This window comes from Hypanus sabinus, chromosome 12 (genome assembly GCF_030144855.1).
Source record: "Hypanus sabinus isolate sHypSab1 chromosome 12, sHypSab1.hap1, whole genome shotgun sequence".
NCBI classification, from domain to species: Eukaryota; Metazoa; Chordata; class Chondrichthyes; order Myliobatiformes; family Dasyatidae; genus Hypanus; species Hypanus sabinus.
The window spans coordinates 64,517,278-64,545,079 of record NC_082717.1 but is presented as its reverse complement, the minus strand read 5'-3'; the positions used below and the strand labels follow the sequence as shown (position 1 = coordinate 64,545,079).

At 41.0% G+C, this 27,802-nt stretch overlaps 1 protein-coding gene across 5 annotated transcripts in view; it reads left to right on the top strand.

Annotated features, from left to right (window-relative positions):
- The window catches only part of LOC132402945 (utrophin-like), a 477,671-nt gene that overhangs the window by 113,822 nt on the left and 336,047 nt on the right, over positions 1 to 27,802 (top strand). For all 5 annotated transcript variants that reach the window (XM_059986085.1, XM_059986086.1, XM_059986083.1 and 2 more), the window contains exons 13-20: positions 5,444 to 5,545; positions 5,693 to 5,800; positions 6,365 to 6,544; positions 11,397 to 11,542; positions 13,294 to 13,417; positions 19,454 to 19,541; positions 24,609 to 24,826; positions 26,756 to 26,933. In XM_059986085.1, the coding sequence (XP_059842068.1) occupies positions 5,444 to 5,545; positions 5,693 to 5,800; positions 6,365 to 6,544; positions 11,397 to 11,542; positions 13,294 to 13,417; positions 19,454 to 19,541; positions 24,609 to 24,826; positions 26,756 to 26,933 (1,144 nt within the window). The remainder of the gene's footprint in view (positions 1 to 5,443; positions 5,546 to 5,692; positions 5,801 to 6,364; positions 6,545 to 11,396; positions 11,543 to 13,293; positions 13,418 to 19,453; positions 19,542 to 24,608; positions 24,827 to 26,755; positions 26,934 to 27,802) is intronic.

Genomic DNA, 27,802 nt, shown 5'->3' with positions numbered 1-27,802 from the left:
ATATGCAAATAAATGGTTGAACTGGTGAACTTTAGAAATCTTAATCTGAATCTAGGGTTAGTAAAGAAAATAAGAAGAAAAAGGGCCCATTTTAAGGAAAAAGTCAAAAGTGCGTGTTGGAGCTCACTGATACGGCCATTCTTCCATCATCGACCTCCGAGCGTCGCCGACCTTCGGACCCTCGTTCCCTGTCCACCCAGTCCGGTGGTCTTCCAGCTTTCTCCACACACTTCTTCCTCGGAGGTCTCGTCGACAAAAGACCATGAAAATCTCTCTTCCAGACTCACAAGAAAGAACAACATTTCTCTCATTGGATAGCCCCCACATTCCAAAGCCCCGTTATCTCTAGAAATAACCCAAACATTGCTGTTACAGAGAAACCATTATATTAGCAATGAAACATTACAGAGCTGGGAAGTTGATTGATGAAAGAGATAAAGGGCTGGAGAAGGGGGAATCTGATAGAGGATAGAAGATCATGGAGGAAAGGCAAGGGGGAGGAGCACCAGTGGGAGGTGATGGGCGGGTTTGGAGATGAGGTGAGAAAGTGAATGGGAATGGTGAGAGGAGGTCAATGACTGGAAGCTTAAGAAATTGATGTTCACGCCATCAGGTTGGAAGCAACACTGTTGGAATCGAAGTTGTGGCTCCTCCAACCTGAGTGTGCCTTATCGTAGCAGTAGAGGAGGTCATGGACTGACACGTCAGAATGGGAAGTAGAATTGAAATGGGTGGCCTGGAATGGTAGCGAGGGAGGTGGTATATGGGCAGGTATGCACTTGTCCCTCTTGGAAGGATGAGTACTGGGAGGGAGATCTCTTGGTGCTACCTTTCAGGCACAAACAGTCCTTCCAGTCAAGGTGACACTTCACCTGTGAGTCTGCTGGGGTCATCTACTGTATCTGGTGCTCCCAGTGTGGCCTCTTGTATATTGGCGAGACTCAACACAGATTAGGAGATGGCTTTGCTGAGCACCTATGCTCCACCTGCCAGAAAAAGCAGGATCTCTGGGTGGCTGCCCATGTCAGTTCTATTCCCCATCCCCATTCCAAAAAGTCAGTCCATGGCCACCTCTTCTGCAGCCATGAGGCCACACTCAGGTTGGAGGAGCAACACCTTGTATTCCGTCTGGGTAGCCCCAACCAGATGACATGAACATCAATTTCTTGATCTTCCTGTATTTGCCACCCATCCCCTTTCCTCACCATTCTCATTCCCATTTCCCTCTCACACTTCATCTTCTCACCTGCCCATCAGCCCTCTCTTGCGTTCCTCCCACTTCTCTTTCTTCCTTATATCTTTTACCCTCTCCTATCAGATTTCCCCTTCTCCAGCCCTTTATATCTTTCACCAACTTCCCAGCTCTTTACCCCTCACCCCACCCAGTTTCACCTATTACCTACCACCTTATACTACTACTTCCCCTCCCCCCACCATATTGCTCTGACTTCTGGCCCCTTTTCCCAGTCCCAATGAAGGATCTTTGCCTGAAGTATTTACTGTTTAAACTTTTCCAGAGATGTTACCTGGGCTGCTGAGTTCCTCCACAATCTTGTGTGTATTGTAAGAATATGAGTTGCGACTTTGTAGAAAACTGATCAGGTTGCATTTGGAGTATTATGTGTATTTTTTTATCATCACACTACAGGAAGAACTTCATTACACTGGAGACTTGACCAGGTTGTTGTCTGGCTTGGATGATTTTTAGTTAAGGGGAGAGTCGGGACAAGCTGGGTTCGAGTCTGGGGGTACATTGATAGAAGTACGGCACGGACTAGGAGGGCCGAGATGGCCTGTTTCCGTGCTGTGATTTTTATATGGTTATATGGTTAAGTATGTAAGATTATAAAAAAGCATTGATACATAGTCAGAATTTTTTTCTCTAATGGTAGGGATATCTCAGCAAGAGCATGAAGTTGAGTGGTGAGAGTCTTATGAGAGATACAGTGACATGCAAACGTTTGGGCACCCTGGTCAAAATTACTGTTACTGTGAATAGTTAAGTGAGTAGAAGATGAACTGATCTCCAAAAGTCATAAAGTTAAAGATGAAACATTCTTTTCAACATTTTAAGTAAAAATAGTGCATTATTTTTGTTTTGTACAATTTTAGATTGAAAAAATGGAAAGGAGCACCATGCAAAAGTTTGGGCTCCCCAAGAGATTTGAATTCTCAGATAGCTTTGACCAATGTCTCAGACCTTAATTAGCTTGTTAGGGCTATGGCTTGTTCACAGTCATCATTAGGAAAGGCCAGGTGATGCAAATTTCGAAGCTTTATAAATACCCTGACTCCTCAAACCTTGTCCTAACAATCAGCAGCCATCGGCTCCTCTAAGCAGCTGCCTAGCACTCTGAAAATTAAAATAAACAATGCCCACAAAGCAGGAGAAGGCTATAAGAAGATAGCAAAGTGTTTGCAGGTAGCCTTTTCCTTAGTTTGTAATGTAATTAAGAAATGGCAGTTAACAGGAATGGTGGAGGTCAAGTTGAGGTCTGGAAGTCCAAGAGAACTGGTCGTAGGATTGCTAGTAAAGCAAATCAAAACCCCCGTTTGACTGCAAAAGACCTTCAGGAAGATTTAGCAGACTCTGGAGTGGTGGTGCACTGTTCTACTGTGCAGTGATACCTGCACAAATATGACCTTCATGGAAGAGTCATCAGAAGAAAACCTTTCCTGCGTCCTCACCACAAAATTCAGAGTCACATGTGTGCAAAGGAACATCTCAACAAGCCTGTTGCATTTTGGAAGCAAGTCCTGTGGACTTATGACGTTAAAATAGAACTTCTTGGCTGCAGTGAGCAAAGGTTTGTTCGGAGGAAAAAGGGTACAGAATTTCATGAAAAGAACACCTCTCCATCTGTTAAGCACTGGAGTGCATCGATCATGCTTTGGGCTTGTGTTGCAGCCAGTGGCACGGGGAACATTTCACTGGTAGAGGGAAGAATGAATTCAATTAAATACCAGCAAATTCTGGAAGCAAACATCACACCATCTGTGAAAAAGCTGAAGATGAAAAGAGGATGGCTTCTACAACAGGATAATGATCCCAAACACACCTCAAAATCCACAATGGACTACCTCAAGAGGCTCAAGTTGAAGGTTTTGTCCTGGCCCTCTCAGTCTCCCGACCTAAACATCATCGAAAACCTGTGGATAAACCTCAAAAGAGCAGTGCGTTCAAGACGGCCCAAGAATATCACAGAAGTAGAAGCCTTTTGCAAGGAAGAATGAGCAAAAATCCCCCAAACAAGAATTGAAAGGCTCTAAGCTGGCTACAGAAAGTACTTACAAGCTGCCAAAGGGGATGTTACTAAGTACTGACCATGCAGGGTGCCAAAACTTTTGTTTCAGGCCCTTTTCCTTTTTTGTTACTTTGAAACTGTAAAAGATGGAAGTGAAAAAGTAATCTTGCTTAAAATATTAAAGAAATGTGTCATCTTTAACTTTATGCCTTTTGGAAATCAGGTCATCTTTTACTCGCTTAGCTATTCACAGTAACAGAAATTTTGACCGGGGTGCCCAAACTTTTGCATGCCACTGTATATCAAGGTTTTTTTTTAATAATGATTGATATCTGGAGCATGATGCCAGAGGCAGTGGTGGAATCAGACCAAATTGGTCAGTTTCAGAGGCACTTAGAATAGCACTTAAATTGGGAAGACGTAGAAGGGGGCAGCCCTAATATAGTCACATGGGATTAGTGCGGAAGGGCAAACAGGTTGGCATGGATGTGATGAGCTCAAGGGCCCATTTTTGTGCTGTACCACTGACTCTAAATCAGGGGTGGGCAAACTTTTTGACTTGTGGGCCACAAAGGGTTCTAAAATTTGACAGGGGGGCCGGACCAGGAGCAGATGGACGGAGTGTTTTGGTAATACACCTCATAAGAGAAAATAAAATATCATGGGATATGTAGAAAACATGTGCTTTAATTTCAATTGAAAATGAACAAATGCATTACAACAAAATATGTCTTTGAAGTCCCATGGTATTTAGCTATTTATTGAAATGACTTTTAAAACACTGAAAATTAAATGAATAAAATACAGCATTTTTTAATAGTAACAGTTATTATTTTAAAGCACTGAAAATTCTGTTATCCTTCAAGATATTATCATCATCACTCTCCTCCTGACTGTCTTTATTTCAAAAACGGTAGGAGATGCAGGTCTACTTGTCCTGCTCCTTCTTATTCAATTGTCCCGTGCCAAAACTCAACAACGACCAGCACAAAGACAGAACAGGGACAGCGCGCCAGTATGCGGAGCGCATTATTTGATCTGGAGCGCATTTTTTATTTTGAGAACGTACGTGCACCTGCGCACTACTCATGTCCATCACTTAACAGAAATGACATGTAACATGTAAGGCTTATTGAAAAAAATATTTTCAAATGCATTTTTTACATAACACAATGAAGAAACTTATTTTTAATTTCAGTGGGAACAGTGTTGTTGGTCTCCCTTTTTAGCCAGCGCATCAAAGTCTGGATTTAGTTTTGTTGTGGCGATTCTCAGGATGGATCTGAGGTGTTGGTCAGTTAATTTGGATCTGTGGCTGGCTTTGTTGATGTTCATGACGCTGAACGCCTGTTCACACAAATAGGTCGAGCCGAACAAAGAGTAAAGCGCAAATGTGGAGTAATACGCTGTCAACAAAGGTCAATGTATATAGAGTGCATCATCTATTGGGAAAATGCCAGAATTGCGGGGAAAAAACGTTAACAAGGTTTATTAATATAATTTCATCAAGTTCTGCGGGCCAGATTAAAAAGCTTAACGGGCTGCATATGGCCCGCGGGCCGTAGTTTGCCCATGCCTGCTCTAAATGCTTTACTTTATTAGCATATGATAACCAAGCACATGGAGAATAACTTACAAAACAAGGAATGGGAATATTTTTTGATCGTATAGTATGAAGTATGTGGAAACCAAACCTCAGAAACAACACTGAAGTTAATTGCCTGCAATCATTTATTTTGAACAACTCCACCCAACTTCACCCCTACGGTGAACAACTCCACCCCTTGCTTATTTATTTTACATTATCTGAGCAAGCTGACTGTACTTCAGTTTAAAAACTCATCCAACCGAGTCATCACAGCTATTCGTCCCTCACGATATGCCCCACTTATGAGCTGAATTACCTCTTTAATTCTTAGTTAACTGTCACTGCCCCTTCTTTAAAGGAAGATGGAAATATCTACACATAAGTTCCAACTTGAATGCATCTTAATCTGTGAAAAATAAAACGCAAAATAAACATTTTCAGGGTGATCAAGTACAACATACTTTGACTGCTAAATCACTTGATATTATCATTTAACACAGATTCTAGTTCAGTTCCAGGAATTGAAAATCCTCATTTCAAGAGGTTCAGCTTTTCACTGGTTGAATGTGAGTTCGCCTCAGCAAGCATTTGTTAATTTTTGATTTTGCAGTCATTGGGAGAGCGCTGGGCAGCCGTTTGTCGATGGACTGAAGAGCGATGTCAATTGCTGCAGAATATCTTCACAAGATGGCAGCAACTATCGAATGACCAGGTACACAAAATGTATTTATAGCTGTGTAACAAAATCATAACATATTTTTGCCAATAACATGAATTTAAGCTTGAGGTAATGAATGTAGGACTTTGGATGAGAGTGAGAATAGTTAATTTTTGAAGGATTTTGTCTGTCTTCCGGCAGCTGCTGCTTGACGCATGGCTCACCAAGAAAGAAGATGCTTTCAGTGACCTCCAAACCAGCAGTGTCAAGGCTTTGTGTGAGACTGAAATGACCAGCAGTAGACTGGAAGTAGGTGGATTCTGAATGTCTTTTTTTCAGTAGAATAGCTGATGTTAGTTCTTGCATTTGCTGAGGCAGTTGAAGTGATATTAAATTTCTCATTGTGGCCCAAGATTGGTCAACATCAGCTCCAGGCTGCTGTCTTTTGAGTCTGCTGAGAGACTTAATGTGTAAAAGGTAAATTAGGTGTGAAATCTGCAACTCAAAGTCATTTTCCAGGATCTTGCATGAAAAATGGCTTCTTTGGTAATTTACTAGGACTGTCAAAAACAGACAAAAACAGTGCTTAATTTCCAAGATGGAAAGGACACCATGGTTGTAGAATTGCACAAAGATACAGGGTATACATGGCAGTTCTCTCAATGCTGAAATCTTGTTCTTTATTGTGTAATCTGCCATAAATATTCGTAGACTTCCTGTCTGCACTTCCCCACTCACTTTTATATCTCATGGTAAGACAGAACTTGGTTTGAGACTTCACATCTATTTCGTACAGTAATCCCATCTGAAACCACAATTAATGACTCTTCATCCAAAAGACAATATTATTTATTACAATATATCTTCTGTTAGATTCTGAAGGGAGATCTGCAAATGAAATGTCCAACATTGGATCAGTTGGGTAAGGATGGCCAAGATTTAACAGAATTACTTAATAATAGTAATTCATCAAAGAAAATTGAAGGCATTTTGAGAGAGCTAACACAAAGGTGGAACAGTTTGGTCCAGCAACTGCAGGATTGCTCCAAACAGGTAAGAAAACAAACCTCATATGTTTCATATTCCTAATATACAAACAAGAAGCACAGTAGGAGATTGCACATTTCTTTTGCAGTATTGGCTGCAATATTTCCTTAATGGTTAGTGCTAACAAGGGTTCAGCACAGGGATATTTATGAAGTTGGTTTCCCTCTGTACTGTACATGTATATTTTTCATCAATCTTGGATAAGGTAATTGAACTAGTTTCCAGCTGGGTTTGCTTCAAGTAGAAAACCATTCTTTCAGCCAAAAGAGTAAGGTTTTTCAATATATTTTGAACAGTTGTGATCAGTGAATACTTTGAGCCAGAAGAAGTTTTGTGGCTTATGATGGAGTGTGTTCAGTTAATTTGCTTTTGGTAATTTGATGCATCTCACTGAGATCTTTCACCTGAGGCGTGGTGTATTTGCTGCATTCTGGTTGAGCATTCCAAATGACAATGTAGAACTGTCACTTGTGTTGTGCATTGTTTCCTGTGTAATGTTTTCAACATGTTCCTTTATCATCCCTTGTTTGCCTTTTCAGAGTAACATCATTAAAACATTTTGTTCCTTCAGTTTCTATTTTGGTTAAAAAGCAAATTATAATTGAAGCTGTTTCAAAGTTTGCTTTACATTTCATATATTTTAGGATTATCTATTCTAAATCTTATGAGTAGTTTATTTTCAGTCCTATCATAATTTCCATATTTTAAGAAAAAAAGAGAAATTGTGAAGCTGTGTTGTATTGTCGACACTTAGAACCAATAATTTAAAGCTAATTTTGAAAAGTTGAAGTTTTTCTTGTGAAGCTTCACTTACAGTTGGGAAGATTTTAAACTGGAATTGTTATAGATTTGAAGGCAAAAGGTGCTTGTCATGTTCATTCACCATTAATTAAAGATTGCTAATTATTTGTGCTTGACATCTCAATGCATTGATTGTGTTCAAACGCTTTTTCTTGCTTTGTTTTTGCTATGTTCTTTCCAATTGAAAGTCTTTTAATGTACCTATTTTTCTGTTATCCAACTTATCTGTGTGGCAGTAGCCAGGAAATTGAAACAATTTTTTGAGACATAAAAATAGATGGCAATTAAATGAGGCCATTCAGTCCGTTGTGTCCATATTATCCAAACATAGAGTTAATGTTCTTGGGTGCATTGCCTCGTGGACCCTTCCAAGTGCTTATCCAGATAATGCTAAGTGAATCCTGTCTCTTTTCCCTTTCATGCAGTGAGTTCTGGACTGTCTTCTCTGATTTTCTCTCTTTCTCTCCCCCCCCTCTCTTCCCCCCTTCCCCTGCCTCTCTTCCCCCTTCCCCTGCCTCTCTTCCCCCTGCTTCCACACCTATCTTCCCCCTCTTCCCCGCCTCTCTTCCCCCCTCTCCCCTCCCCCTCTCTTCCCCCTCCCCTCTCCCTTCCCCCTCTCTTCCCCCTCCACTCTCCCCCCTCTCTCACCCCCTCTCTTGCCCCTCTCTTCCCCCTTCCCCGCCTCTCTTCCGCTCCCCCATCCCCTCTCTCCCCCTCCACCCCCTCTCTCCCCCTCCACCCCCTCTCTCCTCCCTCCCCCTCCCCCGATTCTTGTGTTGACATTTATTGCTTTGTGCTTCTTCAGGATGAATTCCATTTACCATTTTAGTCACTAATTCATTGATTTTTTTCCCCCCTGTGGCTTATAATGTCCCCTCTATCAACAAATCTGCCAGTTTGGCATCATTGATGGTTCTTACATTGGTCCAAATAATTATACATACCATACAAGATGAGGTTTTGGCCCTGAAAGACCCCCCTGCTGCATATAGTTGTTGTGTGATTGAAATTGCATTGATTATCTTTGTTTTCTCCACCAGCAGCTCAGATTTGAAATAGCTTATTACTTTCTGTTGGATCCCATGGATTTTTATTTTCCTGATGGTCAAGTGCTTTACTGAAATCCATAAATACTTAAACACCCTACCCTTATCAATAAGCCTTATTACCTCCTCAATGTCAGTAAAATGACACTTTCTGAACCATTCCACACTCATGGCCCTTGATTACTTAGTGCTTTTCCTATTTTCTAATCCTGTAATTAATCTTTGACCTATGCTAAGATGTTTTCCACCATCCCATGACCTCTTGATTTCCATCATCTATTGGATAATTGTTTCTCATTCATAATCTCTTCCATAATTTCCTTATGGGGAAAATAGAGGTATAATGAAACAATTTGAAGCCAGTTGAAAAATTACCTCAGGTCAGGGAGAATGCTGCTAAAGCAAGTATAAAATAAATAATGTTGATTTCCAGGAAGTATTACTTTCGGCACAGAAAGTGGTTAGTAAAATTCAGGTGCTGGAATTAAAGGGTCAATTGCATAATGAATAGAAAATTGACATGAAAACAAGCACAGAGTAAGATTTCTGTCATTGTTCCAACAAGCCTGACTTGATGAGGCAGAAGTTTCATACAATTAGTTATTTGGTTAGGTTCTTAATGAGCTAGTTCTGAAAGGCAACATCAACATTTGTTCAGTTTTTATTTCTACACAGATGTTGCATGCCCTGCTGAGTATTTCTTTAATACAGATTAATTTCAGATTTGCAACAAGTGCACTTGTATCTCTTACAATTTGAGCATTGTTTTCTTTCTCTCTCAGACAGGTCACTTACCTTGTATTGACTTCTCTGCCAGGCAAATCAGCTAAGATCACCACATCCACTCTCCTTTGAGCCAACACTACTGTTTTGGTATCATCGTTTCTGCTCTATCACAGGCATTTCCTTTGTTCTCTGCACTCTTCTACTTTCTCTGCAGTTTAAAGCATAGTTGATTTCAACCTTAGTTTTGACGCATCATTAGACTCATTTTTTTCTATATCCAGAGATGCTAACAGACTGACATGTTTGCAGAGTTTTCTGCTTTTTATTTTAGTGGGAATACATTGTTCTTGGAGTTCACCACGGAAATCTGAGATCACATTTTTGTTAATATTAAATATGGTTTCCAAAATTTGAAAGTGCCACCCACTGGAATTGTGCATGAATAGGTGAAATCTGCAGGAAGATGTAGGAAGAACTTCAGGTGGATAGAAAGGATAAGGGATAAGGTGGATCAATTTGCATGGTTCTGAATGGTATGTGGGATCAAAGAGATCAATGTGTGCACAGTTCTTAATAACCAAATCTACAGGGAATATTGAGTGTTAGATTGGTGAAGCCCATAGGATTTCAAAAAAGGCAAATAGTGTGTAGACAGAGAAGTTAATGATGAATCTATGCAAAACACGAGTTAGTCTACTACTGGAGTAATGTATCTAAAAATAGTTTATTGGAATCATTGCAGAGTGAATAACTGAATAGGAAAAGTTAGGTTTGTTCCACCTGGAGCTTATAAGTTTTAAGAGAAGATTTAATAGAAATGTTTGAGATTTTGATTGGGTTTGATTGGTTAAATTGAGGAAGTTAGAATATAGAGCATTGCAGCCAAAAAGGGCCTTTCAGCCCATGATTTTGTAACAGTATTTTGACCTACTCCATGATCAATCTAACTCTTCCCTACTACATAACACATAACTCTTTTATTTTTCCTTCATCCATGTCCTATCTAAATATCTTTAATGCATCAGCATTTACCACTGCTCCAGGAAGTTAATTCCAAGCACCTAACATGCTCTGTATTACAAAAACAACCCTACCTCTGATAACTCTCCTAAACTTTGCTCTACTCACTTTAATAGGATATCCTGCAGTATTAGCCATTGCTGCCCTGGGTGTTCACTCTGTCTGAAAAATTCAGACACCTCTGTCAAGTTGCTTCTCATCCTCTGTTCTAAATAGGAAATCCCTAGCTCATTCAACCTTTCCTCATAAAACGTTCTCTAATTCAGATGGCATCTGGTAAATCTCTGCACCCTTTCGAAAGCTTCAACATCCTTTCTATTATGAAGTGACCAGAACTGAACACAATATTCCAGATATGGTCTAACCAGAACTTTCTGAGTTTTATAGAGCTGCAACATCATCTCATAGCTTTTGAATTCAATCTTCTGACTAATAAAGACCAACACACCATACGCCTTATGAATCTATAGACTTGGGTCCAGACCTCTCTTCCTCCATGCTGCTGAGAATCCTGCCGTTAATATTGTACTCTACCTTCAAGTTCGACCTTCTAAAGTGTGTCACTTCATATTTTCCTGGACTGAACTTCATCTGCCACTTCTCAGCCCAGTTCCACGTCCTGTCCATGTCCCATTGTAACCGATGACAACCTTCTACACTATCCACAATAGCAACATCCGTGTCATCTACAAACTTACTAACCCACGCTTCCACTTCCTTATCCAAGTCGTGTATAAAAATCACAAAAGCGTGGGTCCCAGAACAGATCCTTGTAGGACACCACTAGTCACCGACCTCCAGGCAAAACAACCATCTACCACCACCATCTGCCTTCTGTGGACGAACCAGTTCGGAATCCACACTGCCAGGTTTTTATGGATTCCATGCCTCACTACTTTCTGTGTAAACCTTCCATGGGAAACCTCGTCAAATGCCCTGCTGAAATCCACTTTTCTCACATCCACTGCTCTACCTTCAATTTGTTTTGTCACTTCCTTCAGACTTGTGAGGCACGATCAGCACCTCACAAAGCCATGCTGATTATCCCAAATGGGTCCTGAAAATCCATCATAATAGTTGTTCTTATTGTCAAATACTTCAAGGACCTTGGGATAAGGATTTGAAGTTATGGAAAGAAAATATTTCAGTGGTCAGCAGGAAAGAATTTTTTTTGGTAAAATCAGCACAGATGGACAGTGACTCAAAATATTCTGTTTTAAATACTTAAAATATAATTTATATCCTCATATCCTGATCACGAATAGTTGTTGGAATCTGAAACGAGGTCTGCTAATCAGAAGGAAGTCTCGGGAATGATCATGACAGAATGCACAGTTCCGAAGCAGGACTTGACCCCTCCGCCGCCACCAAAGAAAAGACAACTGCATGTGGATGTAGAATCCAGGAATAAGTAAGGAAAGCTTTCATCATATTTTTCCACTAAGTTTTCTGCATAACACCAGGAGATAAGTGGTAAAACTGCTACCTTTTGAAATTGGATTTAGCAGAATAAATGAGAAGGATCTGGCATACTTGTAGACATAGAGAATGTTTCCTTACTTGTAAACATAGAGAATGTTTCCTTAATCTAAACTGTATGAATCCATGTTACATTGTCAATGTAAAGGTTTATCCGTTTAGGATTCAAAAGCGAAGGAATCATGTGGCGCAATGACTCTGCAGGCCCAGTGATTCAGGCTCAATTCTGACTTTCAGTGCTTTCTGTGTGGAGTTTGTTTTTCCTGTGACTGCATGGGTTGATCTCGACTTTTTATTGTTTTCCCCACATTCCAGATATGCTGAGGTAGCATTCCAAAGACAGCATTGAATTGATGTGCTGAATCACTGCCTTCTATGTCATGAAATATGAAAAATTCTATTCATCTTGAGGGTAGTACATCTTAGGAATTCTCCACTCAAGAGGACTGTAGTGGGTCAGTGGCTGAATATATTGAACACATGGAATAGTAGATTTTTGTATTTTAAGGGAGTTAATGAATATTTGAGATTGTTGGAAAGAGCTGCTGTGGAAAGAGATCAGCCAAAATTGTATTGAAAGGTGAAGAGCTGAGCAGCATACTGATTTTTCTTGTAGTCTTGTGAATCTTAATTGCCACTTATCAATCAGTGCCTGCATGTTGCTGAGGTCTGCCTTGGGGACCTCTTACATTGGTGGTTAGACGCTGGGTTGATTGATTTCCAACTGTCATAACCATCATCCTGCAGACGAGGTATGGCCCCGAGCTTTGCAAGTTTCACTGGTAAATTTTACTAGGGTCACTTAATGATAACGTTAGTCAAATACTACTTTCAAGCCATCAGTCACCCTGTCACTGGAATTCACTCCTTAGTTTCCCCTGGGACCATTTTGCTTTATACCTCATTGCAACCTTGATCCATACAGGAAACAAGTTGGCCATTAGTGAGCTGGTTGAATAGTCTGTACTCAACCTTGAAAAGTGTGTCAAATTTTGAAATATGTGCATTTTTTCAATATTTTGAATTTGAGAGGTAGTTGAAATCATTTAGGTCTGCAAGGTCGTGTTTTTTTTTAAAAGGAGTAGTGTGTTTGGAATGCCAAATTCCAGAAAAATATCATAAAAATAGTGACAACTGCAAGATGCACATGGGGGGGGGGGGCGGGGAATGCTTAATACTGTTCACATTCTCATTTAATCTTGGTAAGCTAACTTTGTCAGTGGAGTTTTACCCCATATGCAATTTCCCTCTGCCTCCATTGTCTTAAAAATCCAGCTGCGAAAACGTCACGCAATACTTCCCAGATAGTTGTCACTTACCTTGGTGCGCCTCTAAGATTTATTTTTGGTGACCAAGTTATTCATCTCTTAATACATCAAATGTAAACCCAGTCTGTTCTTAACTTGACAGATGCCAGTATTTTTAGAAGGGAGGTTTGGCTCACAGTAATTCAATGCTCTTACTGCTAAAGAGCTTTCAATCTAACTAACTTTGAACATAACCTGGTGAATTTAAAGGGAACATGGGAAACAAAACCCGACTGCATTAAAGGGAGTGCAGGAACTTAATTAAAGTTGTGCTTTTCTCCCTGATGTGAACTGAATTTTGTTCATTTTCAGTAACACCGCTCTGCATGTTGTCTTGTTTTTTATTGGCTCTACCAACATGTTACTTTATCACTAGGTTCACAGCAGATGCTAGTGACCTTCTGAACTGGATCAACAAATCAAAGCATGAGATTCAAACTGTGATCTTCAATGACTTCAGGAGGAAGAAGGATATTTCTGGCATGAAGAAAAAGTTGAAGGTAAGGATCGAGTTGCACAGGACTCTTCAGAAAAGGAGATAAATGGAAACATTAAAGGCATTAAGTAATTCAAATAATAAAAGATGGCTCAAAGTTCAAAGTGATTTTCTTAACGATGTACGTGTATGTCACCATAGATTCATTTTGTTGCAGGCATTCACAGTAAATGCAAAGAAACAAAAAAATGTACAATAATAATAGATATTGAGAACATGTGACGGGTCCTTGAAAGTGAGTGTTGGTTGCGGGAACAGTTCAGTGTTGGGCTGAGTGAAGTTATACTCTCTGGTATAAGAGCCCGATTGTTGAAGTAATAATAACTGGTCCTGAACCTGGTGGTGTGGGTCCTGAGGCTCCGGTACCACTTCCCTGATGGCAACAGTGAAATGAGAGCATGAACTGGATGGCGGGGGACTCGGATGGATGCTGCTTTCCTGTTACAGTGCTCCTTGTAAATGTGCTCAACAGTAAGGAGGGCTTTCCCTGTGGTGGATGGGCTGTGTCAACTACTTTTTGTAGGCTTTTCTGTTCAAGGGCATTGCTATTTCCATATCAGGCTGTGATGCCACCAATTAGTATACACACCACTGCACATCGATTAGAAGTTTGTCAGTTTTAGATGTCATGCCAAATCTTTGTAAACTTCTCAGAAAATCATGCTTTCTTTGTAATGACACTTAATTGCTGGTCCCAGGGCAGATCTCTGAAATGATAATACCAAGGAATTTAAAGTTGCTGACCCATTTCAACTCTGACCCCCCCCACAGTGAGGACTGGCTCATGGACCTCTGGTTTCTTCCTCCTGTAGTTAATAATCAGCTTCTTGGTCTCACCAGCATTGAGTGAGAGAAATCTGGCCACTCAGCCAGATTTTCAGTCTCCCTCCTGTATACCGATTCATCACCACCTTTGATTCAGCCAATGACAATGTGTTGCCAGCAAACCTAAGTATGACATTGGAACTATGCTTAGCCTCAGTCATGATTATAAAGTGAGGAGAACAGAGAACTTAGTGGAGCAACGGTGATGATGGAGATCATGGAGGAGAAGTTGTTGCCAATCCATACAAATTGGGGTCTGGAAGTGAGGGAACTGGGATCCAGTTGAACAGGGTGACATTTAGGCCTGGGTCTTGGAGCCTTTTGATTAGTTTGAAGGGATGATATTTTTAAACACTGAGCTGTAGCCAATGAAGAGCATCCTGATGTATGCACCTTCACTGCTCAGAAGTTCCAGCCCCTGTTCCAGGGTTGAGTGAAGAGCCAATGAAATGGCATTTGCTGTTGACCTGTGTGATGGTAGGCAAATTGGAGCAGATCTAAGTCATGCAGGAGTTGATATGTTTCATCACCAACCCCTCAAAGCACTTCATCACTGTGGATGTAAGTGCTATTGGACAGTGGTCACTGAGGCAGGGTATCTTGTTCTTTTTAGGCACTGGTACATTTGAAGCCTGATAGAATCAGGTGGGTACCTCAGACTGTTGAAAAGAGATGTTAAAAATATGAATGAACACTACAGCCAGTTGATCAGCACAGGTCTTTGTACTCAGTCTGGTACCCCGTCTGGGCTGGATGTTTTCCATAGGTTCATTTTCCTGAAGGATGCTCTGCAATCACAGGGTTGTCAGGGGTTGTGCGAGTTCATAAGGATACCTCAAAGCAAGCATAAGTGGCAATGACCTCATCTGGGACCAAAACCTTATTGTTCGCCTATGTTGCTTGGTTTTACTTTGTAGACAGTGATAGCATTCAAGCTCTTCTCAGCTGTTGAGCTTCCTTCTGTGATTCAAGTTTGGTCTGGTTTTGCCACTTTGCATGTGAGGTGCCCTTCTGGAAGTTGTACCTGAACCTCTTGTATTCTATGTTGTCACCACACCTGAACACCACTCTCTGGCCCTCAGCAGATTGTGTACCACTTGGTTCATCCAGGCCTTCTGGTTGGCAAAGACTGAATAATTTTGTGGGGACACACTTGTCTACTGGTGGTTTTGTAAAGTTTGTGATAACTGTTGTGTATTCATTCAGATCCTATGGTCCTTGAACATGGCCCAATCCACTGAGTCAAAACAAAGCTGTAGCTGCTTCTGATTGTGCAATGAATAAGCACAGGAAACCTGATGTACTTGATGGTGTAAAAATGTTTGTGAAACTGAAGGTCCCCTTGTGAAAGTAAAAAACCATTTTACGGTTATGTTGAATTACTTATACACACATTACTCTGGCGATCATGCTGAATACCCCAGAAATTGCTTGTTAATCTTCAGACTTGAGTAGTGGAAGAGCGAATGAGTGAGCATCAGATATTCTGTTTTTTAAAGTTCAATGCTGTCTGTTAAGTATTTAATTAAGGGAAGAATAATGTAGTAATTGTCATAAGTTTATAATAGTTAGTGATTTGAATACTTCATTGTCACCAAACAATTGATACTAGAGCGATATTTGATTCTGCGCTTCGCGCTTCCTGAAGTACAAATCAAAGTAAATATAATAAAAATTTAAATTATAAATCATAATTAGAAACTAGAAAAGGGAAAGTAGGGTAGTGCAAGTCAGGTCTGGATATTTGGAAGGTACGGCCCAGATCTGGGTCAGGATCCGTTCAGCAGTCTTATCACAGTTGGAAAAAGCAGTTCTCAAATCTGGCCATACGAATCTTCAAGCTCCTGAACCTTTTCCCAGAGGGAAGAGGGACAAAAAGTGTGTTGGCTGGGTGGGTCGTGTCCTTGATTATCCTGGCAGCACTGCTCCGACAGTGTGCGGTGTAAAGTGAGTCCAAGGATGGAAGATTGGTTTGTGTGATGTACTGGGCTATGTTCATGATCTTCTGCAGCTTCTTCCGGTCTTGGACAGGACAACTTCCATACCAGGTTGTGATGCACCCTAGAAGAAAGCTTTCAACGGTGCATCTATAAAAATTAGTGAGGGTTTTAGGGGACAGGCCAAATTTCTTCAGCTTTCTCAGGAAGTAAAGGCTCTGATGGGCCTTCTTGGCAGTGGACTCTGCTTGGTTAGACCAAGTCAGGTCATTTGTGATATTCACCCCGAGGAACTTAAAGCTTTTGACCTGTTCCACCTGCGCACCACTGGTGTAGATGGGATTGTGCGGTCCGCTACTCCTTCTGAAGTCAACAACCAATTCTTTCATCTTGCTGACGTTGAGGGATAGGTTATTGTCTTCACATCATGCCACCAGATTCTTAATTTCCTCTCTGTACTCAGACTCATCATTACCCAAGATACGGCCTACAATTGTGGTGTCATCAGCAAACTTATATATTGAGTTCGATGGAAACTTGGCTAAACAATCATGGGTGTACAGTGAATACAGCAGGGGGCTGAGTACACAGCCTTGTGGGGCACTGGTGCTCAGAGTGATTGTAGAGGAGAGCTTGTCCCCAATTTTTACAGCCTGGGTCCTGTCTGTGAGGAAGTTGAAGATCTAGCTGCAGATCTGAGTGCTAAGATCCAGGTTCTGGAGCTTAGGAATCAGTTTATTTAGAGTGATGGTATTAAAGGCAGAGCTGTAGTCAGTGAAAAGGAGCCTTACATATGCGTCTTTATTCTCCAGGTGTTCTAAGGAGGAATGTAGTGCCAGAGAGATGACATCTGCCATTGACCTGTTGCTCCGGTAGGCGAATTGCAATGCGTCGAGGTTGTCCGGTAGGTTATGGTTGATGTGTGCCATAACCAATCGCTCGAAGCACTTCATAGCAATTGATGTCAGAGCCACAGGTCGATAGTCATTCAGGCATGCCATCTTGCTTTTCTTCGGGATTACCGGGATTATTGGTGCCTTCTTAAAACACGAGGGGATCTTAGACTGACGCAGGGAGCAGTTGAAGATGTCAGCAAACACTCCAGCTTGCTCACTTGCACAGGCCCGGAGAACCCGTCCCAGGACGCCATCTGGGCCTCTCGCCGCCTTGACGCGAATCTCGACGCCACCTGGTCCGGTTCATCCGGAAGGAGCGGGAAGCTCCTCTTCTGTTCGAATCTGGCGCAGAATACGTTAAGTTTGTCAGGAAGAGAAGCGCTACAGTTATTGATATTCCCAGCCTTTTCTTTGTGCCCAGTGATCTCATTTAAACCCTGCCATAGTCTACTGGCATCCCTCTGGTTAGCCTGGGCTTCCAACTTGGCTCAATATTGCCTCTTGCTGCCCTTAATGGCTTTCTGGAGTTCACGCCTGGATTCCGTGTAGCAACTGGTATCCCCAGACCTAAAAGCCCCAGCTCTAGCCTTCAAAAGGGACTGGACCTCATAATTCATCCAAGGTTTCCAGTTAGGGAATACCCGGATCGTCTTGCGAGACACACAGTCCTCTGTGCATTTCCAGATAAAGTCCATGACAGCTGAGGCATACTCATCGAGGTTAGCTGCCGAGACCTTGAATACTAACCAGTCCACCGATTCAAAGCAGTCACGGAGGACTTCATCCATTTCCTCTATCCAACGCGACACCACTTTTGACACTGTGCCCTCCCGCTTCAGTTTCTGTTTGTAAACCGGGAAAAGGAGTACGGCCTGATGGTCCTATTTTCCGAAGTGAGGTCATTGGACGGAATGGTAGGCATCCTTGATTGCTGTGTAGCAGTGGTCAAGTATATTCGGGCCTCTAGTGGAGCAGGAGACATGTTGGTATAACTTTGGTGGCGCTTTTCTGAGTTGGCCTGGTTAAAGTCCCCGTCTGTAATGAGCAAAGCCTCCGGATACCTGGTCTCAGGTTCAGTGATATTGGCATACAGTGTATTCACGGCACACTCCACGTCTGCCTGGGGGGGCGGGGGGGGGGGAATGTAGACTGCTGTCAGTACGACTGAGGTGAATTCCCATGGCAGATAACAGGGATGACACTTCACCGACAGATGTTCCAGGTCCGGACTGCAGGAGCTTGTCAAGTAGGCAGACACCATCTTCCTTTGTCTTGCCTGAAGACGCCATGCGGTCCATCCAATGGATCGAAAATCCCTTTGGTCGGATGTGGCAGAGTCACAGTCGGGGGTGGCAGGGGAGAGAGAGCCAGGTCTCTGTGAAGCAGAATACACAGCAGTTCTGCATCTCCCTGCAGTAGGTGAGTCTCCCTTTAAGATCATCCACCTTGTTCCCTATGGCTTGCACATTAGCTAGTAGGATGGTGGACAGAGGGACCCTAAAGCCCCTCTGCTTCAATCTGAGCAGCCGTCCAGCTCTTTTCCCACGCTTCCTCAGTAAATAATGCATCTTTCCAGGTTTCCATCAATGCAGTGTGTTGTTGGTAGCTCTTTGAGGTTGGTGGATGTGTCTGGCGGGTCGCGTCGTTGGGCGCTCCAGGTTGGACCGAGTGACGGGGGAGGCTCCGCTGCCACTTCCAACTGCCAGGTGCCCGGGCTGTTGATCGGGTCAGGCCCTGAAGCTGAAATTAATCCTGGAGGGCTGGGCTGCCGGCTGAAACAAGTCCATGAACTGAGTCACGGTTGCGGAGGCCTCCGTTCCAGCCGAGCCCCGGGCTTGCTTTCCGAGGTCGGCGGCGGAGGCCTCACTTCCAGCAGCTGTGGATGGCCACCAATGGGGCTCTATGGTGGTCGCTCTGGGGAAGCGTCTGAGATACCTTGAGGTCTTCGACGTCACTTCTGTGTGGTCGTTTGCTTCGGAGAGGTGCTGGTCGGAATGGGCCATGTCTCCAGGCGCTCCGACACAGTAGCAGGCCGCGGGTCTCCGGGAACGTGGTGGACCTCGGACCAGGCCTTGATGATCGGGTCCAGGTGCGGTCTGGAGTTGAAGAAGCAATTCTGGTGTGTCAGTGATCTCCAGCCGGGTCAGTAGCTTCGTCAGGGTGTTGTTGATCTTGCTAGATGTAGCAAATTGGAGGTTTAGAAGGGTTTCTCGGGTACAGGATAGTGCAGAGGGCAGTTTGCTGTGGAGAGCACGCACAGAGTCACCAGATACCGGCACCATCTTAATAACGACTATAAGCGCAAGACCTGTCATACAATTTCACTAAATTATTAGCGCCTGAGCGTAATATTGACATTTGTTGAATTAACTCTATTTACAGACATTGGAAAAAGAAATGGCTGAACGTGAGGGACAATTGAAGGAAATAAGACAAAGAAGACAGGCCTTGCTTGAACCAATGGAGAAAGGTAAACCAAACTGAAGTGTGAGGAACTTGATGCAAATTTTTGTGCTGTAGTTCAATTAATATATAGAGCTGAATTTTCTCCTGAGATGCAAAACTAGAAGGTGCTGAAATCACATTGGTGGAGAAAGGAAGAGTCACTGTTGCAGATCAGTGATCTTTCATCAGAACATTGGGCACTTAGCATTTTACTTTCAGGCAACCAGCGTTTGTAATTATTTGTTTCAATTACTTTCTCTATTCGTTGACTGGAAACTAACTGAAGAAACTATGGTAAAAGATGATACCTTTTTGTATATGATTTAGTTCAGAATAGATATTTGGAGCTTACTATTACCAAATACAAAAATTACAGATGTCAGAAATTGGAAAGAAAGAGCAAAGTGCTCTAAGTGCGCAGTCGGTAGGTTAATATTATTGACAGAAAATGTGGATTTTGTGCAGCTACTTATAATCAGTAAACTGAAAGTGAAAGCCAGATGGCAGCAAATGCTGGAAATTTGAAGATTAACCTTTTCAGGATTTGTGGTTCAGATTTCAGCCACTCTCTGGCTCAAAATAAAATTTCCTTTGATGCCCCCTAACCACCTTATTTTTCACTGTAAACCCATGCTATTTGTGTGTACATTTCTGTTATAGAGAAAAGTTTCTCATTATCCAACTCCTCATAATTTTGTGTACCTCCTTGAGATTCTCTCTCAGTGGCCTTTGCTGCAAACGAAACAAATCCAACCAATCCATTCTCTCTTCATATTTGAAATGTTCCATCCCTGATAGTATTTTGTAAATTCCTTTGGATCCTTCCAGTGCACTCGTGTTGTTCCTGCAGTGTGGTGACCATGCCGCACCAGTGATATTATGAAAGTTATAACGCAGTATCATGGCCTGTACTCTGATTTTTCAGTGTCCTGGTTCATAACAGTCAAAATGCTGTTATCTTCTCCAACAGATGCTGTTATCTTCTCCATTTTGTAAATGTCCATTGTAATTTCCATCCGTGTATTTAAAGTTGGGCTCTCCTGTGATAACCATTTCCTAGTAAGAGTCTTTTTACCAGCCACCAACAGTTTATTCATTAAATATCTATCTCTTTTCAAACGTTCTTGAGGTATATATCCAAAATATATGGTCTTACTCTCCAAGGGTATTTCACATTTAAAGATGTCTTGTAGGGTATTATGTATCCCCCTCCAATAGTTTTTGATAACAGGACAGTCCCAAAAAATATGATAATGATTTGCATTTTGATTTCCACAATTTCTCCAGCAAACAGGGAGGTTACTATCATAATGGGATTTCTGAGAGGGTGTAATAAAATATCTTATCAAGTTTTTCCATCCAAACTCCCTCCATTTCTGTGAATTGGTACACTTCCATTGATATCTCCATATTGTTGTCCATTCTTCCTCAGATATAATTATCCCTCCTTCCTTCTCCCATTTTGTTTTAATGTATGAAGTCGAATGTGTTTTAAGATTTGACAACCCCTTATACATGCTTGAAATGATTCTACTACCATTATCTGAATTATATGTTTTTCTAAGGAGCTCTATCAAGCATGTATTTGCCTTGGTTACATTTTTCAATAGTTTTATTGACCAACTTAATTGTATTTTGTAAATATACACAAATTTAGAATTTGATGGCTGCAACACACTCAACAAAAGTTGGGACAGAGTTAAAATAAGATTGAAAAGTGCACAGAATATTCAAATTCCACTGGTTTGGAAGACTCCACATTAAGCAGGCTAATTGGTAGCAGGTGAGGTATTATGACTGGGTATAAGAGTAGCGTCCATCAGCGGCTCAGTCTTTGCAAGCAAGGATGGTCGTGGCTCACCCCTTTGTGCCAAAATTCGTGAGAGAACTGTTAGTTCAAAAGGAACATTTCCCAACGCAAAATTGCAGAGAATTTAGGTCTTTCAACATCTACAGTACATAATATTGTGAAAAGATTCAGAGAATTCAGAGACATCTCAGTGTGTAAAGGGCAAGGTCGGAAACCACTGTTGAATGCGCGTGATCTTCGAGCCCTCAGGTAGCACTGCCTAAGAAACCTTCATGCTACTGTGACAATTATAGCCACCTGGGCTCGGGAGTACTTCGGAAAACCATCGTCACTTAACACAGTCTGTCGCTGCATCCAGAAATGCAACTTGAAACCGTATTATGGAAGGAGGAAGCCATATATCAACTCTGCAGAAACGCCGGCGAGTTCTCTGGGCCCGAGCTCATCTCAGATGGACAGAAAGACTGTGGAACTGTGTGCTGTGGTCAGATGAGTCCACATTTCAGCTAGTTTTCCGAAAAAACGGGCACCGAGTTCTCTGTGCCAAAGATGAAAACAACCATCCTGATTGTTATCAGCAAAAGGTGCAGAAGCCAGCATCTGTGATGGTATGGGGGGTGCATCAGTGCCCACGACGTGGGTGAGTATGTGAAGGTACCATTGACTCTGAGGCATATATTAGGATTTTAGAGAGACACGTGTTCATTCTTTCTTTTTCAATCTTTTTATTAAATTTCATATATAAAGAAAAACATAACATAATATTAAATAGGTTATAAATGCACTAGGTCTTGTGCATGTTGCCATCAAGGCGATGTCTCTTCCCGAGACGTCCATGCTTATTTCTGCAGGACAATGCCAGACCACATTCTGCATGGGCTACAACAGCGTGGCTTTGTAGACACAGAGTGAGTGTGCTTGACTGGCCTGCTGCCAGTCCAGATCTATCTCCTATTGAAAATGTCTGGCGCATCATGAAGGGGAGAATCAGACAACGGAGACCACGGACTGTTGAGCAGCTGAAGTCTTATATCAAGCAAGAATGGACAAAATTTCCAATCACAAATCTACTATAATTAGTATCCTCAGTTCCAAAATGATTAAAAAGTGTTATTAAAAGGAAAGGTGATGTAACACAATGGTAAACATGCCTCTGTCCCAACTTTTGTTGAGTGTGTTGCAGCCATCAAATTCTAAATTTGTGTCTATTTACAAAATACAATTAAGTTGGTCAGTAAAACTATTGAAAATCTTTTCTTTGTACTTTTGTCAGTTAAATAAAGGCTCACGTGAATTAACATATCACAGATTTTTGTTTTTATTGCATTTTGGAAAATATCCCAACTTTTCTGGAAATGGGGTTTGTTCTTTCTGTGATCTTCAGTATGCCAAGTCCAGTGTGTGGAGATATCTAGTTAATGGATTGATGGTAATTTGAAATAGAAAACCAAGAGATGTATAGAACTATGAAATACAGGCCAGAGATATAGCTGAAATCTGAAACCAAAAGGAGGAGGATGTTGGAAATAACCAGGATATGTCTATGGAAGGAGAAAAATGGGATTAGTATTACAAGTGCATAAATTTGTAACAAGACTAGGCAGATTTACAAGCTGGAATGGCAAGTTGCCTGAAATTTTTGAATTGTTGAAATTTTCTTGAATTCGTTGTAATTGCCTTTCTCATTGCTTGCTGTTTCTACGTATTAACTTCTATTGATTTTGTGCGGAAGCATCCAGGTCAGTTGAGCACCAGGATCTCTTGCCAAAGAAAAATTTGTTGCCTTGTTTTTAAATCAGAAAATGAGCTCACACTTTTCCACATATTGATCATCTCCTTTGTCCTTATCCATTTGCTTTGCCCTTATCTTCCGTTAGACTGAGGTCCCAGACTGAGGAGGTTGCCTCTGGTGTTTTCTTCTGGATCATCTACGTCGCTCGTAGTTACACTCCCTAAGAAAAAGAATATCCAGGCCACATCTCACCACCAGGCCTCCCCGCCCCCCCTGATATGTTACAGGATCCAAGATCCCTGCTCATTAAGTCTGAGCCAATGTTGCTGAAATTACAGAATTTTTCTCTGCTATGGATTCAGTGGAGTTTGTAGTGTCTCTCACTACAACTGTAATGCAGTGGCTTTCTGTTTTACAATACATTGTTAATTTCATCAAAGATTCAAAGTACATTTAATATCAATGAATGTGTGCATTTTGCAACCTTGAGATTAGTTTGCTTGCGGGCAGCCATTAAGCAAGAAACCCAAAAGAACCTAATTTAAAACAAAGACCAACACCCAGTGTGCTGAGAAGGTGGGGTGGGGGGAACACAAATCATGCAAACAATAGAAGCAAGCATTCTGAACCAAATTGAGTCGGTGAAGCTGAATCCCTAGAGCAGCCTGGAGTAGGCCTAAAGCCCCAGACTCAGAAAATTCAGTTTATTTAATTCTGTTGCTGTTGCTTGAACTTGACAATGTCCACATATCATGGATGCTTGAATTTGAGGATTCCATGAAAGGTATTCGAAATTCTGATGATGCTGTGCTCTGTGAGGTATATCTGTTGTGACAATAACATGACCCTTTTGAATACCTAAACTGCAACTCCCATATCGCTGCAGATTCCACAACTTATTCTTGAATGTTCATGGACATGATATTAATAGTTAATATATTTTCCACCAGTTGTCTGGAGGTGGTGCTGGCACATCTGGAGATTCTCCTTTTGTAGGAGCAAGTAATTTTCATCAGTTTGGATCGGTACTTGCAACTTATAGTTAAAAAAAATCAGCTCTCTTTTCTGTTTGTAACTATTTAATCTGCCATCAGGAATTGTCTTGCTGCCTGGTGCACCTGTGGAAGCCATTTGTTACATGAGAGATAGTCTGCAGTGCTGGCAGGAGCAAACTCTGATTTCTACATTGTAGTTTTCACACTGAAAGCAGTAAAATAAGCAGGGATGTAAATGAATTAAGAATGGAAGTTTTGCACCATTTATCATTTGTATATTTGATGATTATATTCAGTCTTGAGTCAAACCAAAGCAGTTCATAAGGATGACGTGATTGGTACATAGTTGCTAATGTAAATTCATAGATATGAAGAGCTGGGATTCCCATTTTCTTTCTAGGATTATATATTTTTTTTAGAATTCCCAATTCACAAACTGGGTAAGTTGGAATTCAAAATTATTCATTCCAAAAATGGAAAGATTATTTAGTCATGTATTGAGTGTGTTATTAGCCTTATTGTACACTAATGGTTGTTCAATGTAAATACTTGCAGAAGGGCTGTCAACAGAAGAACTGATGCACATCCTGGACAAGGTGTTAGCAGAATGGAACAACAACAAACAGCAAATGGAGAGGTTGAGCCACAAAGTCCAATATCAAGAGGACCTAAACAATATTTATCAAGAGTTGCATGAGCTTGAAACGATAATAAAATGCAAAGAAGACTGGCTGAAGAGCATGACCAGTGGTAAAGCGAATGAGTCTTGTCAGGTAAATAGTCTTGTACTGTAGTGTGTTATCATGTGGTTTAATTGTTGAGAATGGGGACAAACATAACTAAATAAAATTGTAGATCAACTGTAAAGTAAAATTTGAGGAAAGTTGATCCCTTTAGTAAGTATTTCCATTTGCTTACTTGCAATACCAAAATTTCTTAGTAAGAAAAATTGCCTTTTGTTTTTCCACTTTTCGGTTTGTCTTTTACACTGTCATTTTCCTGTGTTAACCCTGTATGCCTTTTTCCTTTCATGTCTAAAGATCTATTAAATTGTTTCTAATGCAATCAGCTCAGCTTTCATGGTCCCAAAATCGAAGGTTCGTGGCCCACCGGGTAATTTTTTTCTTTATCTTATGAATATCTAACTTGTTAGTTTGTGCTCTGACCGCAGAAAACATTAACGCTGTATCAGTCCTGGCAAGCCCCTGAAGAATTCTGTGTATTTCAGTGAGGACATCATTTGCTCTAACTTCTCCCAAGTTTTTCATTCCCTTTCCCTGTTCACCTGTTTTGTCTTGACTGTCTTGTATTGTTCTTGATTTGTAGCTGATTGTGTTGAAATGTAGATCGTGATCTGACAAGACTGTACAATTTGATGCAGGCTATCCCCAGTAAGGGACTGGTTGTGTTTTTACAGATGTCCTTAAGTTGATTTTGTCAATTTTTTTTTTAAAAAAAAGAGAAAATACATTAAGATCATGATATGTAATACATACCTTGACAATATTATAATAAATCGCATCAAAACACAAGTCTGATGAGAAAGAATAATAACTGCAAGTGGGTGGGGTGAGGGGAAAACTATTTCTGCTGCTCATAGGCATGGCGGTTATTTGAAAACAAACCAAGCCGCTTGCAGACTAAGCATGGGGGATTGATGCTGTACGACACATTATCTACCCAATAACAAAGTTCCAAAGTTGAAGAATATGTTCAATCCTTTATTGAGAAACTAACAGAACAATCTTGAAACAATACAAATTAATGATACTAAGGCTAGCGATGTAACAAAATAAAGAATCTCAAGCATATTCAATTTTGTCAAGTTTTCCTGCCTTCCAATCTAATTTTGGTATTATGTATTGAATGACATTACTTCGTGAAAGCAACCACTTACAAGAGAGATGGTTTCAGGAGAGGAATGTGCCAGGGTGATTGTTGTAGGATCATATGCAGTAGTGAGATTGATGTGGGGTCAGTCTAGAGGTAGAAGTGTTGGTGATTTGATTTGGGAAAAGTAGGGATAAATTGGAGGCTCATCCTTTTTTTGTTTGAAACTTGTATGTACGTAAAGTTCTCCTGTCATGTCTGTTCCGATTGGACCCAGACCCTCCTGATGATTTGGGAAAGGAAAAATTGTCTTAACAATGAATTAGTGTCGTGTGCTTTTTGCATTCACTCAGTTTTTCGATACAATGTGTATCTGGGGTAATATAATGCTATTGATTGAAAGCTTTGATGCAGTTGGACCATCATTATTCAGCAGATAAGATGTGTATCAGTGATTATTGATATATTTTGTATAAAAATTGAACAAAATATAACAAAAGTATACGTCCAATGTTGTGGCTTGAGAGTACAATGAGGTTTGATATTTTGTGGAGCAATGAAAGAGGGCAGATCTAGAGCAAAAACAAGCTGGAGGAGCTCGGTAAGTCAAATCCTCAGGTATGGATGAAGCATTTGTCCATGAGCTTGCAACAGGGCAGGAACTGATAATTTCTGATTTGCCTCTATAATGGTTCAACCACCAATAAGGCTGGTTTCTGTTTTTCCCCCAGCTGTAGTAAAAATAGCAACAAAATTGCTCAAAGGAGAAGTAAAAGTGCTGGGAAGTTGCACAATTTGTCTCAATTTATACTCGAGAGAAACTTAATGAAGGAATTAGATGTGAATCATGTACTTATTTTCCTTTGTTGCAGGATCAAATCATCCAGTTGCTCGATGTAGCTCCAAGTTTAGAGAAACTACTGGCTCGTGGGGAAGTGCTCATCAGTGAACCTGGAGCTCCCAACTTCCTCCAGGAGGACTTTAATAATACAAACAATCGATACAGATCAATTCTTCAGAAACTACAGACAAAACAGCAATTGCAACAAGGTGACAGTTCTGCATTTCAACTACAACCTTTTGTGTTGGGAAAATGTTGAGTGATGACTTGTCCTTTTATTTTAAGATTAGTTTTCTTAACAGTGTGGACTTTTGCACCTCGTTTGGTTATCACTGCTTATTTACAATTCTTCCTGCATGGCCATTGTTATGTTTTCAGATGAAGGGTCTCTGCTGAAAATGTTCACTGCCCATTCTTCTGCATGAGTTCCTCCAGCATCTCCTGTGTTTCAGCTATTATAGTATTTTGTTAATAGATGAATCACGTACAATTTAATCAGGTCGAAAGAGCTGAGATAATCCAGACCACTAACACTGATGGGAATACAGCACTCAGAGAAGTGCTGGTTTTTTTTGGAACAACCATTGGTTGTAGAATGTAAGCCACCAATTTAATATGAGAGTTAAAGATGCCAAGCTTATTCCTGATGGATTCTTTGAGGATTTACCCTTAATTGGTGTTGCCCAAGCAGTAACCTGACAATTATTAAATTGGTGGACTTGCTACAGGCATGTAGGCTTTTGTGTTTCTCATTGAAAGGTGATTGGACTTGTTTGACTGCAGAGTGCTTTGGAATGATGAGAACTCTCAAAAGTGCTACAAGGAAGCATTTAATTTCTTCATAAACACAATGACCAATATTCTGAGTGTCTTTTTATGGATGGAACAGCAGAAGGTGGTGTACTTAAAGTATAATGCTGTATCTTGCTAGTGGAAAGTACCACTTTATGCCAGTGTAGAATGAGCCACATCAGACTGCACTGTCTCTTTTTTGAGTTCAGCTCCACCAAAGCTTATATACTGTGTTCTACTAAACTGTGTTTAGTTTGGAGAAGCTGAAATGAAACAGCATAGCAAA